The 17462-nt window shown below is 38.2% G+C and overlaps 1 protein-coding gene across 9 annotated transcripts in view; it reads right to left on the reverse strand.

Annotated features, from left to right (window-relative positions):
- Window positions 1-5088: 5088 nt before the first annotated feature.
- ephb3 (EPH receptor B3) overlaps window positions 5089-17462 on the reverse strand; it is a 65704-nt gene continuing 53330 nt past the window's right edge. For 4 of the 9 annotated variants that reach the window (XM_023339331.1, XM_023339328.1, XM_023339330.1 and 1 more), the window contains exons 12-16: window positions 16864-17079; window positions 15805-15990; window positions 14089-14288; window positions 10642-10797; window positions 5089-7918 (exon numbers count right to left, since the gene is read on the reverse strand). In XM_023339331.1, coding sequence (XP_023195099.1) covers window positions 7810-7918; window positions 10642-10797; window positions 14089-14288; window positions 15805-15990; window positions 16864-17079 — 867 coding nt within the window. In that variant the 3' untranslated portion in view covers window positions 5089-7809. The remainder of the gene's footprint in view (window positions 7919-10641; window positions 10798-14088; window positions 14289-15804; window positions 15991-16863; window positions 17080-17462) is intronic. The other 5 variants (XM_023339329.1, XM_005800315.2, XM_023339332.1 and 2 more) reach the window with 3 other exon arrangements.

Here is a 17462-nt window from a genome sequence, read left to right on the forward strand (position 1 = left end):
CGTAGTACTTTGTGCTGTTTCCAGTAAATTAAGCCGCTATCTTCCTAACTATAGCTGTGAAAACATGTTATTGTCTATTGCTGACATCTTGCTTTGCATGCTCAGTGGCCTTGCTGCACCTGAAGGCTGCCATATCTTCAAATGTGATAGATCCCCACTGACTGCCCAGCTTTTGACCGTGAACCCAACTCCCTTGGCACAGTCCTGTTAAATATTGTTTCCCTGGCAGACATGCTTAACCTGTCAGACAGAGAGACCATACAGTTGAACCTGAATGTCCAACAATAGGACACTTGTTTTAGTTTAAAAATAAATAAATAAAAATGTGTGGGGTCACCTGTTCTGGGGTTAGGGGCGATGTTGGTTTGTCAGCAAATGTTTTCAGGGATTTAAAAATAGGATTTTTCTTTGTGATGTAGTTTTGTAAGAAGCTGATCACTTAAGCATATAAGTAGATTTTGACACCATTTAAAAACATATCTAGAATTATTTGTATGGTTCAAAAATGAGTAAAGTTTATTTTGCACATGCTATGGTTGTTTTAATATTCAAACAGTAAACCAATTCTGTGAGGTTCTCCAGTTTTTTTTAAAGGCACGTACCTGGTAGTAACATGCTGCTTGCATTCCTGCCAAAAGTTACTAATCAAGAAGTTGATCAAAGTTGGATACACCACCGAAGCTCACATTAAATATCTACAATTTTTATAAGAGAATGTTGTTCAGTTTGGGTTTGTTTTTTCAGTGGAAGAATTTCCATATTTTCTATGAGGCGTTTGTTGTTTGAGATTGCTGACTTCATCGATCACCTCAGCTGGTGATTCCTACAAACTCAAAGTGAAGTGTTATCTATCTACTGGATGTAAAGGACTATTTTCTCAACTTCCAAAATTCTGTTTACTTAAAACGCTGCATCTATTGTAATAGTTAAAGTATTACAACTATCTATGTACAGTAGCTAAAAGCTTCAACTGGAAATAGCACTGGTGTTTAAAAAAAGAACAGTCAAGTTGGTGGGAGAGTATATAAAAAAAAGTCTGAACTAGGCTAAACCAACCCAGCAAATCCAATTAGCGGACTGATGGCAGGATAACACTATGGCAACAACACATGTAATTAATACCACAATTTTTAAGGTGTTGACTTTTCATATGTGCTGCTGATTTTTTTTTATGCATTTCATTTATTTCACAGGCTTGTTATTTCAAGTAAGAAAACGAAAGCACTGACAAACACGCACAGGGAGATACACATATTTCTTTGTCAGAAGTATTTGCCAATTAGCGAGTTGTGGGGCTGAAGTGGTAATTAGGCTTTCCAGTTGGTTGGTGTCTGTGTACAGCTTGCTTGAGACAGGTCTCAAGCTAAACGCCTTGCTATTTGTCCAGCAATTATGTTGGGTCCCCATGTCACCATACAGACGTGACCAATTAGTTGTTCCGAGCCAAAGTAAATGAGAGGGATTATGGCAGAGGAGATGAGAAACGATGAAGGAAAGGATGTGTGGGTGTTAGTGGGGAGCTCATGGGGGGAGGGAACAGACTATCGGGACTAAGACTGAATGAACGGAGCCTAGCTTTGAAAATCAGGAGTCAGCAAGGACGTTGTAAGAAAGACTTTCTTTTTTTTTTTTATGCTGTGTGATCATGTTTTTCATTGATCCTCCTCCTGACCGACATGTGGTTAAGGCATGTGAAGGTAACAATATTTATGCTAATGCTGCCTCACAGACCAAGAGGGGATAAGGAATTAATCTTTATTGACTTCTTAATAATTTTCCCTTGCGTTATATGACATATTTTGATGAAATGGGCCTGCAGACAATCAATATTCTCCAGCTTGGAGTAATGTGACACTATGTCAATAGCTTGAGGAAAGTGTACAGTCCTCTTGTTCATCTTGGCATGTGTCCATATTTACCTCAAACTGACAGATTCTACTATGCATTGAGCACTGAAGTAGTAGTCACTGTGTGAGTTAGCCAAAATAAATTTGAAACCTATAATATAGTCTCTTTGTTCAGATCGGGATGTTTACAGTTATTTTCTTACATGGGATTTGTAAGTCCTCTCTGCCAAAGCAGTCCCACAATAGGTATATGGAGATTGATTTTGAAAACAAATTACTAGAAAGAAGAGAGCTGTGTCCATGAAACTGATCTTTCAGTTATCTCTTCCAACAATAGTTTTTTTTTTTAACATGGCCCTATGAAAGTGCTAACATTTATTCTGACAAAAAAGTGAGATTATCTAACCTTTTTTCTGAGTCCCAAGAAGAGATATTTAAAAATATATATTCTATCCAAAATTGAGACAGAATCAAGACTCCATACTTAAATGAAGACAATAATAATAAGTGATATTTAAATGAAGTCCGATAATTTATGATTATCTAATATCTTTAATCTTCAGCCACATGCTGCTTTCTCTTTTACAAGTGACAATTATATTTGTGGTATTTTGTCTATTGACTGAGGGCATGGACTCACCTGACTGTCCTGTGTTTCCCCCTCTCTGTTTTCACATAATGGTATTATCCAATACCCTCACATGTGATTGGCCCCAAGGTTCTCATGCGAATCAAAGCAAAGATCTTCTGTGAGTAGAGCAGACTTCATTCAGCTGAGTTGCAGAAAGAGTGAGAGCTGAGCAGTTGAAAGAAAAAAAGTGGGAAGGTGTCTCTCTGTCTTTCTCTCTCCTACGGTGTGTGCCCTGTGCTACCAGTGGTACTGGGAAAAACAAATTTAAGTCTGACTCAATATTCTACTGATTTTGTCTCTCACCTTTCTTTATTCTTTATTACCTTTCTTTACCACCTACTTGTGTTAAAAGAACCCCTGGCTCTAGGAACAGAATATTTTTGTATGCCAATAAATCTGTTAATATAATCTCCTGAGAGTTTCTTGCATGTGGGTCAGAAATTGCCTTAAAAAAGTTACAGTTTGATGGTCTTTAGAGAAAGGCTTGTCTTATTTTCAATCAGAAACAATCAAAAACAGTAAAAAAACAAAAAAAAAAAAAAAAACTTTACCTGTACAATATTTAGCAAGTTTCTGGTCAGCTTTTTTCTATGATTGTGGTCTTTTGACTTTTATGAAATTTAGTTTTCTGTATTTTTAAAAGTGAAAGCTAGCCACTTTGACATTTCAAGACAACAGCTGCATTATGATGATGAGGAAGCTACTAATTTTTGATTTCAATATGAGCAGCTGCAGCAAAGAACTAAAGATCATATTAGAAGTGATGAACTCTGGATAACTTCTCAAAAGATCAATATTTACTCTTCTGGTGTTTGCAGCTAAAGACATCCCATAAAAAGCACATTTGGAAAATCATTGTTACTCGGAATGACCTCAGGCTTTCCCACTGCAGGGGCAACAATGCAGCCGAAACCCATGTGGAACGCAAACATTGAATCTGAAAGCTTTTGATGGAAAATGAGTAGTTCCGTATGAAAAAGTGCAGTTACGTTTTGTGATTTCAGATGCTCTCTGTCAGCGAAATGTTGGCTATATTGAATAAAAAATGAAATTCTAATAAATGCTGCATGACTAGTCCTGGTAATAATCATAAAAGCAAGAGAATGAAAACATATGTGGTGAGATTGAATGTGTTTGTCTTGGGCAATTACTTGACTGTGGAGCATGAGTGTGATTATAAACTGGCACGGTATCTAAAGGACAGAGAACACTTTAAGGACAGAGAACACTTTCCATGTGGAGGAATTATCAGTGCAAAGAAACAACACACAAAGAATCAGATGGGAGATAGGATCACATTTCTTAAATAATTTAATTGCAAAAAAGGGTCTTTTAAAAATATTTCTACAAGAATGCATCTTCTTTTAGTAATTTGTTGTGTATGTCTGCACCATTAAATACATCTCAATGCTTTCCAAAGAGGAAGTAACAATTGCATTTCAGTTTTCCAACCCCACTGTTCCTATTTTACTAATCATGTACAGTACTCTCTGAAAAATGTTGCTTATTATTAGGGAAAAAAAGTAAAAAGTAACATAAAAGTGACCAAAAGACAACAAGTCTGTGGACATGTTAGAGGACATAAAAATGACTGTATATTTATTTAAAACAGACACGTTTTAATGGAAACAAAGCTAGAGAGTGCTCAGTGTGTGTGGAGGAGTGACTGCTGTTCTTAGAAGAGACTTTAATCGGTGATAATCTGCAATATATGTAAAACGGATAAAATAAAGTTGAGGAATGTTTAGATAATTAGATTTCTATTGATGCACTGAATGATAACCATAGCTGACAGTCTATGCTCTGGTAATCAAACAGTTTCTTTATAAAATAGCATTTGTTTTATTCCCACACACATACACACACAAATGTAACAGTCCATCGTAACTTCAGCCACATGCGGCTTGATGGATGAACACAAAAACCAGGAGATATAATTCCTTTCCGTTTTGTGCACAGTAAGCAAATAAAACTTCCATGTTTGTCTGAAAAAAATGACCTACAGATTATTTGTTAGTAGTTAAAGTGAATTAATCTTTTAAATATGTGAAATTGCTGCCAGTTGAGCACATCACTCATGGCCAGTTTGACTCTACTGAACACAGCTCCAGACCTCAAAGCACCATGTGCACTTCATCAATAGTTCACGCTCCAGGCTGCCACTTCTCTTGAGCGTGCCTGTTTGCCATCTGATTGTGTTTAGCCCCTTTATCCTGCCCACTTTTCTGTATTTCAGTGCCCAGCATCTGATTCAGAGCCACAAACGAGTTAGAGCAGCAGCGAAGCTAAAGTGACTGAAAGATGGACGTGCCTGGAGAAGTTGAAAACAATATTGGGAAATTGTGGCAATCTCAGATTCTAATTGCCGTCACTTTACAAACATGTGCTATATCAATCTTTTCCAATAAACTGAGTCCTGGCATGAAAGAGGGCAGAGTATTTATGAATAACAATAAAAACCTCCCAGTAAAACACTTTTTCAATTAATTTCTGTCATGTTGCTATATTTTTTTAATGAATAATATAATTAATCTGAATTTATTAATTTGGGGATGACAAACTGAAAGTTCTTTATGGCACTGTATTAGTACAAAAACAGTCAAACTGCTATTGTGATCCTAAGTTTACACTAAAAAAGTTACAGGATAGGAAGCTCTACAAAGAGTTCAGCTACATTGGTAAAATTATCTGCACATGTAAAAGGGATTGTTACAAAATAGGGAAGGTGTGCTGTTTTGCATATGATTTTTCTTAAAAGATCTGGAAAGAACCACTGCACTGCCAAAAACATTGCAATATTATAAGGATTTGGATTCACGTGTTGCATTGATTAACTTCAATGAAAACAATATGGCGGCTATCTACGAGATCACAGCAGTGATACCGCCCCACTCCCTAATCCACCCGCACCAAACACCCTGTTGTGAGAAGCACAAATAGCATGGCCTCAGAGATGCAGCTGCTGTCAGTTAAGATGAAGCTGGCTCCAGATTTTGGCTGGCCTGTATCCCTCGTACTGTTGATCCAGCTCTGTGCTAATCATGCAGCACCCGGAGCTTGAGACAGGGTGATTGCAGGCCAGACAGCAAATGAATGAGAGATAATGATATGTCTGCCTGCCCTGTGTCTGCAAATGCCTGTGTGCTGCACATTCATATCCCTGCAATGCCTGATTGGCTGCTGCATTAATCGAGCTGACAGAAAAAGACCAATAGGTTTCTCCTGCCAGACAGCTCCGAATTCTCTAATGAGGATCCTGTTGGATGGAGAGGAAACTACAGGTCCTGTAATAGAGCTCCTCCTCCGAGGCCGACCGAAATAACACAAAGGTGAGGCAACTAGTTTGATGCAACACTATCCCTTGGCTTGTTCCCTTACAAACCTCTTGACAAGCTTATGTAAAATGGGTTGGACAACGGTTGAGTGGTTCACGGGAGATGAAAATTATGTGCCTGGAAGACAATTAGTAACAGCCCAGTGCTTCACAAATGCTCTTTATGTTGAAAACAAAAATAGGGCTGGGGTGGCTGAGTATCAGGTTCAAGAGGCACACATACACTTGTATATACCTACATAGTCAACACTGAGATAACAATGTATGCAAAACAAAAACAAAAAAAAAAAAAACCAGCTTGTTATTCAGCGATTGAACATACTTGTTTTCTCTCTCCTATCATCCGTTACTTCCTGATGAATTCACTCTGAGACAAACATTTTACAACAACTCTTTCTTTAGTCATTTATCTTACTTTTGTTACAAAACCTGTACAGGCTGTTTAGAACAACAACAAAAATACAAAATCCAATATATAAGCAATTACTTTATTAATTGTTATTTCATCAGGTGAATTCTCTTGGAGCTTCGTCTTCTCTCTGATTGTTTCACGTTCCCAAAACAGCCTAGTTCATCTTTATACTGATGAGGGATCACGGGTTGGTGGGTGAGGTACAAATAAATACACAGGGCAGGATGTCAAGAAACATAGAGACGATTTTTCTGATTATTTCTAAATCCAGATAATAGTAAAAACAAAAGCGTCAGTCATAATTGTGTGTGTGTGTATGTGCGTGTGATCAAAGTCTGTTTTTGGGATCCAATAAAGAAAGGTGAATGTTTAACAGCTGTCCACAGAATATAGCATAATTATTTCAGATATAGTGTCTGCTTATTACAGATCAGTTCATGCGTTAATTCTCCATGGTTTCAAATTACGGAAGCCATATTTTACAGTATATCCGTGTGCAACCTGGTGCACTCTAGCACATCCACTCATTATTCATACATACACACACTCATGCGCACACACACAAGTAGACACTCGCATTGAAAAAAAATGCACACAAAAGGCCAGGAGGTCTTTCAAACATTGTTGCCAGAGTCCTTGTTTTCCCCTTGTCACATACAGTGTCCAGTTGACAGGGTACTGGTTGGACCGGCCACAATTCTCCCAAAAAATGTGTGAGAGAGACAAGAAAACGTCAAACGGAAACATCACATGTTGTTTTGTGGACAGAGATCTCATATGTAAAAAACAAAACAACAACAAACCCCCCCCAAAAAAACAGTTGATTAGTAGGTGTTCCCGAGAAGAGGAACAATCCTAAGTCACTTCAGGTTAGAGTGAAGAGGTCGCCTGGTGACCCAACAGTCGAAGCAGGTGTCCAAAAAATGTGGCTCCCTTTCGTTTGACCTCCGTCAGCCTCTTAACCTTTGACTGCAGCACGATTACATTTTTTCCTTCACCACTCCATGCCTCTCCAAGCATCTGCCCTTTTAGGTAACACACCTTCAATATGAAGATGGAAAATAACACACATGCACAGTAAAACAGCATCTTTCGGGGAAATAATCGTCCTCCACCTCTTGTGGTCTGGCACAGGTATCTTTGTCACCTTGATTACTTTCCTGCGAGGGAAGTTCATCCTTTAGCGTGTCTTATTACACTCAGAAGGTCAAGAAACGAGGGTCTTGCATGAGGATCAGAGCACAGCTAAGGCCAACTTGACAAAAAAACATGCATGCAAACATCAACCCATTTTAGAGTTGGTGAGGCACACATGGGAATTAGGGGGAAGTCCTCTTCTTTCAAAAACATACTAATTCATTTTGGATGGAAGAAACAATGCAGGCAACAAAAAGTGGGGACAGGAAATGTAAGTGGTATTGAAATAAAGAAAAAAAAATCTTAGGCACTGCAAGCCAGTTTCATAGTGTCTAGTTGGCAGATAGGTCAGGCAGCTAGGGTTTTCCAGTGGCCTTCTCTGGCACAGTTTCTCCCCTTTTCCTGTCTGGCTGTCCTTTGACTGCATCCGTCTTGTGTGTCCTGCTGCTCACACCTGGACAGGAAGTGTTTGGTTCATCTGTAGTCTCATGTCCTGAATGCTACCAAGAATTTTCTTCTGATGACCAGCCAACGTCACCCCTATCCGCAGCAAGTCCCTGTGGCGAAAACATTGAGAAATGAGAACAGGTGTCTGTCATAAAACAAGAGACTAAACATCGCAGGAGTAGGTTTCACTTTCCATCACAAGTGAACACTCATTGAACCAGGTCGATTAAGGCACCTGGACAGTCATCCATAAAATGGCTTCCAGAGAGCATCTTAGTAAAACTGGGTGGGACAGATTGGCAGTCTGAATGAAACATACCTCTGTTACCCAGACGATGGGCAAGAGGAAACGTGTCAAAAGGCCATAACCATAGTTAATGATTGAATAACAAACTTAGCTACTGTTTGGCAGGTGGAGATACCGAGATACAGAAAATATACAAATTTCCAACAGTAACTGAATTGTAAACTGGACATCTGGAAATGTTTTAGTAGTTCTTCAGAAAGGTACTACAGGTTTGTTTTGCTTTATGTGTGCAGGAAAGTACCAAAGCTAAAACAGAATTAAATGACTAAACAGTATTTTAGAATCAACATTGAAAACGTCAGATAACAGACTGTGCTGAGGGACATGGATTTTCTGTTGTTTTTTTTTAATATGTAAACTACAGAAATTTCAGATGCTGTTCATGTGCTTCAGATGGTATTGTTAGGCCTGACATTTCTTTTGTCCTCCAGTTGTTCACTTTCCTAATTTTTGGAAGTCTGTTGTGAAGCCTCAGATATTACTGATAAAAACTTACTTCACAAGAAAATAGGACTTTAGCAGACATAGCAAACAAAGAATGTCAGGTCTAATGCTTTTCTACATGGTGCAGATACTTTTAATAAATAGAGTATGTGGTAAAATTAAGCTTTAATCCAAACTGAAAAACATTTCAGAGGACTTCTGCGTTTTATGTCATTATTCAGATGGTGTAATTTAATAATAGCATCCGTTGCACTGTACAGCAACATCAAAGTACCCTCTCTCTTCCTCTCGCTCATTTGATGTCACCAGTCAATAGGTGGGAAGAGGGCAGATCTTGTCTCTTATTCTAATTCTAGATACAGACAGCCAATGACTTTGTGGATGTGAGTATGAAGATATAAACTTACAGACTGGCAGGGACACATATTCACACTACATTCTCATTCTGTCACATCAAAGTGCATGGAACAAATAAATGGTGTATCTTTTTTCCTTCATATTTTGCTGACCCCTTCACCACAGCAACAGTGGATGAAATGATAATAAATGGGAACCATTAGAGGAATTACTGGCCATTAAGGGCAACACAGAGCCACAGTACGCCACACCTGTCAACCCAGCCAAATTGAAACAAATTACCCCCACCTCCACTGGCTATTATGCAGTTAATGAGAACAATTTATTTATCATTATATTCCTAATTCACTTATTTGATCATCACCAACCTTTGATTTACATTGTTTCTGTGACATCATTTCCTTTTTGTAAACATGACAGATACTGGGTTAGCCATAAGCTAAAAATTATAATTAAACAGTGGCTACAAAAGCTTAATAAAGAGACATAATGCTCTTGTATATTACATTTTGTATTAGAGGTGCTTCTTTATAAGGTTCAGGATTATACTAAAACAGTTTGTTTCTATCAAACAGGTGTGGACCAGTAACCAGAATCAGAGAATATCACAGTTTTCAACAGTGACAGTTTATACATTTCTGAAGTTTTTCATCATACCTTTCTTATAGTTCAAATCTTTTTATTGAGATGCCAGTTAGTGACTGTAGAACAACACTGCACATCTCCACCTTTTGTCCTTGCTGACAAAAATTCTGTTGTGTGGATGTATTTGTGGTTATGAAAAACAAGGATAGTAAGAATGACTAGTGCTCTGGGAGAGGTAACTCTGCCACACAGAGAACATAAACAAATTTTCCTACTCTCAACAGCAACAGTGGGTGCACACATATCACTTGGGGGTGCCAACTACCCACGGACGACTCATACATGAAAGCAATAGCAGACTTGCTGAGGGTGAAGTTCACAGATAAGTTTCTCTCTTCTAACAGCTGCCCTGGGCAGTTGCCTATGTAGCCCATGTCAAAAATGTATACCAAGCATAACCTTGTAGAAACTAAAGGAGCACCACAGATGACTGTTATAAAAGCACTACTGTTTTAAAGCCACAGTTGGTGAGCTATGAGTGACACACTATTTATCATGTCAAAAATGTATATAATTTTTGACATGCAGGTTGGCTTCCGGAGTAGGTAGCCCAGCTGATTAACCAGCTCTTATTATCTTGACATTCTTGTGTTACAAAGACAAAATGGCAAAAAAAGACATACTTTTTTTTTTTTTTTAGAAATAAGCACTTGAAAACTACTATGTTTAGCAGATGTTTGTTTTATATATTTGCAATAATTTTAAAGTTAAGTACAATAACCAGTATGTTATTTTTGACATATTAAGAATAATTATTCATATTCAGTTTAAAACAAAAGAAATCTGATCATGTCATACACTCAATCTTTGTGTTAGAATTGTGAAATAATAGTATCTTTACTCAAATGTGTATTGTGCCTACTTCCAAATCATACAGCAGAAGAAAAAATCAAGCCCATGATTGCATAGGCTTGACATTGTAATTCCTTTGGTTTTTTTGCTGAAGGCCAACTGCTTCCACACCCTTTTTAATTTATCCAAGAGGTTATTTTTACTTCCTCAAGGTCAATTTTTATAACTCTAATTTGACTCTCAAACTCGACACAGTCAATCACTTTAGCCCTGATTAGCTCCACTCACTCTGCTGTCATCTGGGCCACCAGGTCAAAGGATGCAAATCCGGCGTTGACAAAGTTGTCACGGTAGCGGCTCATCTTGATGGCATCCAGCCAGTCCCCCACAGTGGTGAAAGTGGTATAGTCTGGCACACAGCGATCAAGCAAGGGCTGGGATACCCTATATCAGGGGAGGAGCAGGAAAGGAGGAGAGAGAAAGAGAGACAGAGAGAGGGTTAAGGTCACTGCTCTATTGCCTCGACCGGCCAACCTCACCCCCCAAGCGCCACCTCTCCATTTCTCTGCATCTCCTTCTCTTTTCTCCTCCTTTCTTCCCCTCTGCTCCTAACAGAATACAAGGAGTTTTGTGCAATGAGGCTATGTACTTTTATGGCTGTGGAGAGACTGGCTGGAGGCTTGGGTGGTGGATGTTGGCACTGCAGCTGGTGAGGCATGGTCATGTGGTAGTCATTAATGGATTTATTAGTATTTCTGTTAAAGTCATGTAAAATATCCAGAATCCTCAAAGAACGCTGGAAACATCTTTTCCTCCATTCATTGTGTCTTCTGTTAAACTCCTTTTTTTTTCTTTTTTTTTTGACGCAAGAAAATGTCAATGTGTACTTTTGGCACTGCCAACACAGAAAAAACACCTTAGAAATTTGGTTTCTGTTGTTGGACACATTCACATTCTTAAACCTTCTCACAAACATGATTTGAATCTAATCTGCAAAGAATTGATTTGATGTGGTTTTATTGGTCAGTTGAAATAAAATCTAGACCAGCTGTAAGAACTTGAGCCCAGCTCATATTTTATAAATGTTAGGCCTTTAGACACGCAATCATTGGATTTAAAGTACTTTCTGCAAGGGCTAGCACAAGCAAAGGATGAGTGGAACACAGTCACAAAGAGCTGGACAGACATTTACTTTTTGTAAAGCGAGAACTATCTTTGGAATGTAAACACAGATGTCGTTCACATGTACTTGTTGTAACTTGTGACTGATAAGTGATCCTATGGACCCTAAAAGTAGTTACTTTCAACTTTTTGATTTTCTACAACACAGCTAACTATAAAAGACACTGTGTACATCAAAACTTCTGAAATTTCTCCTTTGGATTTGAAAATAAGCTTTATAGAGCAGTACTCTGGACATTTTTGCACACCTGTTGACAGCAAAAAGAAGCACTTCCAAAAAAAAAATAATCAGCTCTGATCAACAATTACGATAAATGAGCCACCATGAGAGTTTAAATAAAATTGATCAACATCTCACAGTGAACGAGAGCCCATGAACAAGAGCTGAGGTGGAGGTGGAGGATGACAGGGAGGTGAGGGAAGGTAAATGAGGAGAAACAGTTGAGGGAGCTGGCCCAGAGAAAGAGCACCACTGTCTCTTCTTTTCTCTGCTCTGCTGATCTCTGTCATCCTTTTTGATGGCATTAAATTCATTAACAATTAAAAGAGGAATGGAGAGAGAGAGAAAGAGGGGCAAAAAGGCATAGAGGGGGGTGGAGGTAATAACAGAGATACAGAGGCTCCATTGAGTGGTGCAGATGGAGGGATTTTTAATAAGGCCTGTGCTCCGGAGCCCAAGGGCTAAGGCTGCAGTTAACGCCAGACTCTGGCTTCTCTTAATTGAGTATTGTTAGTCCTGCTTTTCTAAAGTTGGCTTAGACTGGCCCCAGACTGTAGCTGGTTAAATGTAACCCAAAGATAGTGGCACAGCTGGAAAGGTGGCTAATCCTGTGAACTAGCTGCTAAAGACCAAACCTAAATTCAGAAGGGGCTGCAATGTTCCCAACAGAGGTGTATCAGATTTTACAAACGGCTTATTTACTTCTTTATATTTTAATAAGTGTGTGGACTTGATATGTTGAGTTTGTGAAGTTTGAATGAGGCATGGACTTTTACCAATATAAAGGGTATGGTTTCAAAATCATTAAATTCTTACCTCTTTACCATTCCTTTGGTCTAAAGTTTTTTTTAATAAGATGCTAAGAAGCAGTAGTTTTCTAAGGCTGTATGGAGAATAGAGTGATGCAGAGAAAGCAGACAGGCAGTTTGTAACTGCCTGTCTGCTTTCTTAAAGATGTCTGCTACACTTATTCTGAATATTTCTGAATATTCACTGAATAGAAGCTAAAGGAGTTCCATTATCAATTAGAGGGACAGCGTTATAAGACTACAGTACGCAAGCTCTGAGAGACATATCTGTTAGGCATCCAACTGCATTTTCTAGCAGGGAAGTTGTCCTGAGTAACCAGCTCATATCAGCCAGTTAAACTTGTTGTAAAACAGCAGAAGAAAAATGGATAAAATTCTGTGCAATCAGCAAGTTTACCTAAAATCAAATAAGAACTTATGAAGCATCATTTCCACTTGTTGGAGATAATCTATAAAAAGAATAACTTTAAGAATAACTATAACTCTCATAATCTAGTGTATAAGAGCATTCATACAAATAAATTTAGGTTTTCTGTTTTGTATAAAAGAAAGTAAACAATGATACATTTTTATTTAAAAATTTTAAAACTCAGGTAAATAAAACACAAAAGCAAAAGACATTGTGTCAGACAGTGTTTTTGAACCTGCAGTCTACCAGCTCTGCTATTCCACCTCTCACTCACTCCTCCCTTGTTAAGTTTGTCAGCAGGAGGCCACCCCTCCGCTGGCCCGTTTAAAATCTTGTTAGTGGCTAATTAGAAGGCGCTTGCATCTCTTTTTTGCATCGCCCTAATCGAGCTAATTAACCACAAGCCTAATCTTCTAAGAACGTCACTCCGATGGCCAACCGAGACCCTCTTCTCCCTTATGAGCCCAACCAAGGATTGTCTGAGGCCTTCCCTCAAGACAGAAAGACCCCGATGCAGGGACAGAAAGGTAGGTCACCCCTTTACTATATCATCCAACTCCGCAGCCTTCTGAGCTGTGAACTATTTCTAAGAAACAAGTTTCAGATATAGATAAATCAGCTAAATGTAGATAAATGCTATTGATTCAACTCCCAGTTGGTGGATGAACTGCATAAAAGGCAGTATTGAGCAGTGGTAATTTGGATGTGTTTTAAGAATAGCTCTCCATTCGTGAGTGCTAAAGATTTGAATACACACTGTCTATGGCCTTAACACACACCTACAGAGTCAGTTATGCATACTGTATCAAGAATCTTCACAAAACAGTTGCACTCAGGAGCAAATAGCTAGACCAAACCTAACAAGTCAAAAAGAGTTCCATAAGCTAAACTATTAGCAAATCAAATAAAGGTATTTGCTCTTGAAACAAATAACTTGATAAAACTAGAACAAAGTTTCAGCACAATTGGACACCTCAGTGAAACAAAAACCATGTCCCATATTTTTTTTATTGCCATAGTATCGAAGAGACAATGGATGAAGTGTTTACTTTGAAGCCCTTATAGTACTTATATGGTATTAATGAGAAATTAATACTACCCTATATAGGACTTACCCACTGGACTGTGTGCTGTTGGAGACCACTTTGAGACTTGCTGCATTGCGAATAAGTTTATCCAACGTGGCGACAATCTGGGTGAATTTCGGTCGCAGGTTCCTTTCTTTCACCCAACAGTCCAACATAAGCTGGTGTAGGGCTGTGGGGCAATCCATAGGTGGGGGCAGCCGATAGTCCTGCTCTACAGCATTTATCACCTTAGGAAGAACAACAGAAATAGTAGTCTTCTGTTTCTTATTACCAAACTGGAAATGATACAAAATTACAGCATGGCAGAGATGCAGATCTTAAACTTGTCAAAAACTAGTACATTTCATGTGATACATATGACTGTGAAGATAAATGTGTGATTTTATTACTTAATTTCAATTCCAGCAGTGGTTGCAATATTTATTGGCACCCAGATAAATGTACACAAAAAATGTTAAATTAAAATATGTTTTAAACGCTGGGATTTTAAAAGGTTCATAATCAAAGAACTAATATTCCAACATAATACTGAGAAACTCATCCATGTATTTAACTTTAGTCAAATTGATTACTTCAACAGTATCTTCAGAAGTTTGCCTAAAAAGTCAATCAGACCACTGCAGCTAATCCAGAATGATCCTGCTTGCGTTCTCACTAATACTAGGAAGATAGAGCGCATCACCCTGGTTCTACAGTCCTTACACTGGCTCCCTGTAACTTAGAGAACAGACTTTAAAATACACATGTATTTACAAATTATGGAATACCTTAGCAACAAAATATATCAAAGATTTGTTGCCTTTGTGTCAGCCTTCCAGACGACTCAGGTTGTCTGGTTCAAGTCTATGCTGCAGCCCCTGAATCAAAACTAAACCTGAAGGAGCAACATTCTGTTTGTATGCTCCTCTAATGTGGAAGAAACTTCCAGAAAACGAAATAACTACTGACACACCGAGTTCCTTTCAATCAAAGCTAAAAACCAGTTTATTTAGAGTAAGAACTAGAACATAATAAATTGTTCCGTCAGCATTTTCTTAAACTTTGTAATGTAATATTTTTGCTTGTTTGTCATTTGTTCTTTTAAATCATGTTACAACAGTTGTGTTGTGTACGAAAATGCTATGCCTTCCTAGTACCATTAAATATAGCAAGGTCTCCAAGGTCTTTAGAAAAGAAGCAGGCCCACAACATCATTGATCCTCATCTATACTGTACCTGTCACTGAATGTTCTTTCACCTATTCATTCAAAGTCCTAAGACACTAGAAAACTTCATGTTTATATTTGTGATGACAGGAAAGAAAAGACTGTCTGTTGGCATGTACAGTTGAGGAAATAATTCACCCTCTTTGGAGATTTAGTTTTGGTTTTCATTCAATTGAGAAGCTTGTCATGCGTTGGAAATAACACACATGTTCCAAAGCATAACAAAGCCATTTTCATAGGGGTATTTCTCAGATGGAAATTGGGTACCTAGCAAGGCTACTGTAAAACAATAACTTCTAGTCTGTGGAAACATGAAGTTCAAAATAAAACATTACTTTGAAATCTACATCAACCAGGCGTATGGCTGAGTTTGAACTTTACTGTGGATAGCATCTAACAGTTGGTATGAAGATTTGCTGACCATGAGATGTCACTTATTGTTGCAAGTCCCCAACAGTCAGCTTTAGAGACTAGAGCATCTAAATAACACGTAGAATGGCGTATCTAAATAAAAAAAACCCTTATCAAGTTAACTTACATCTTGATTGCTCATGTCCCAATATGGCCTCTCACCATACGACATAACTTCCCACATGACTATGCCGTAGCTCCAGACATCACTGGCTGAGGTGAACTTCCTGTAGGCGATGGCTTCAGGCGCCGTCCAACGGATAGGGATTTTCCCTCCCTGTGGATATGCGAATGAGTATGTAAGCATGAAATACTGGAGGGATGGAGCACAGACAGAGAGGCAGAATCACACACACAAGAGGGAAAGAGAGAGGGTGAGAAACAAAACTCCAAAGGGAGGTGTTAATGCACAACACATGGGTGCATGCCGTAGAACTCAAACACCCAAAACACACAAGGTTAGTCAACATTTAGACGAAAATGAGTACAAACACATGAAGCTTTGAGGATATTTATTGTGCTGCAAAATCTTTTTTTTTTGCACTATGATTCAAAATCCTTCCATGAAAATTGATGACAAACTGAGTTGTTAGTGTGATGTCTGAGATCTGATACTTGCAGTGTTTCTCAAGGTAAAAAATATGTTTAAAATTTAATAATGCTGCGTCTTGAAAACAGAAGATGTGACATTACTTGTTTGTTTTTTTGCCACATAAAGCTCTAGGTGCACATACAGCTCTATTCTTTTTAGTTTGTTTTGTTTTACCGAACATGATATATATTCTTAAATGGATTTTTCAGTCAAGCTATTTCACAGCTCAATATCACAGGAAGAACAAAGGATTTTTGTGTTTTATTATACAGTAAATATGGAAATCTAAATTAATGTAGTTTGGTTGTAGGATGTTATTGTTACTTATAACTCAAATTTGATTGGAATGAAAAAATGTTTCCTAGAAATCAGGTGGGATGTTTTTTTCTCTCTGTTACGGTGGATTGTACTGGCAAGAAAAGACAGAACAGTGAAGCAATGTGGGCATCTGTTAATTCATGTGTAAAAGTTGCTGAAATCAAAACAATTAACATACCGTTGTTAAAATTGTTACATGTAACAACTTTAAACATTGATTTCAAACACACATTCACCTTGAAAACACCCAAACACGTAATGTGTACAGTGACTCACCAGGGAACTAGTGTAGGTGGGATCTGTGGGGTCGTCTTCGAGAAATCGCGACAGTCCAAAATCGGAAACTTTACACACCAGATTGCTGTTGACCAGAATGTTGCGGGCAGCTAGGTCCCTGTGCACGTAGTTCATGTCCGACAAATATTTCATGCCTGCTGCAATGCCACGCAACATGCCAACCAACTGGATTACTGTGAACTGCCCGTCATTCAGCTGGTGAAGGGAAACAGAATAACAAATTTTTAGTGGGATAGTGGATCAAAACAATTCTTGGAATATTTCTCTTGTTTAACTTCTTATTTTGCTACACTTTTTTATTTTCAGTTTGTCCTTCTGCCTTCTTTGTTCATCTGCAATCATATCAGATTGTAATTGTTCTTTTTTTTCTGGCAACCTGTTCCTGACTCCCTTTGCTATATCTTTGTGTTTTGCTACTTTTTATCAGGCACTGCCTGATAGAATCATTAAAAAGTTATTTTGAGGCAGAGAATCATTGGGAATTTAGCTCTTTGTAAAGGTCAGCAGCAACACTAAAGCCTGAATTTTCAAATATCTAATGGGGACAATGTGGCTGACTTTAAACAGACCTTGCAAGG

The sequence above is a fragment of the Xiphophorus maculatus genome, chromosome 9, assembly GCF_002775205.1.
Source record: "Xiphophorus maculatus strain JP 163 A chromosome 9, X_maculatus-5.0-male, whole genome shotgun sequence".
Classification (NCBI taxonomy): Eukaryota; Metazoa; Chordata; class Actinopteri; order Cyprinodontiformes; family Poeciliidae; genus Xiphophorus; species Xiphophorus maculatus.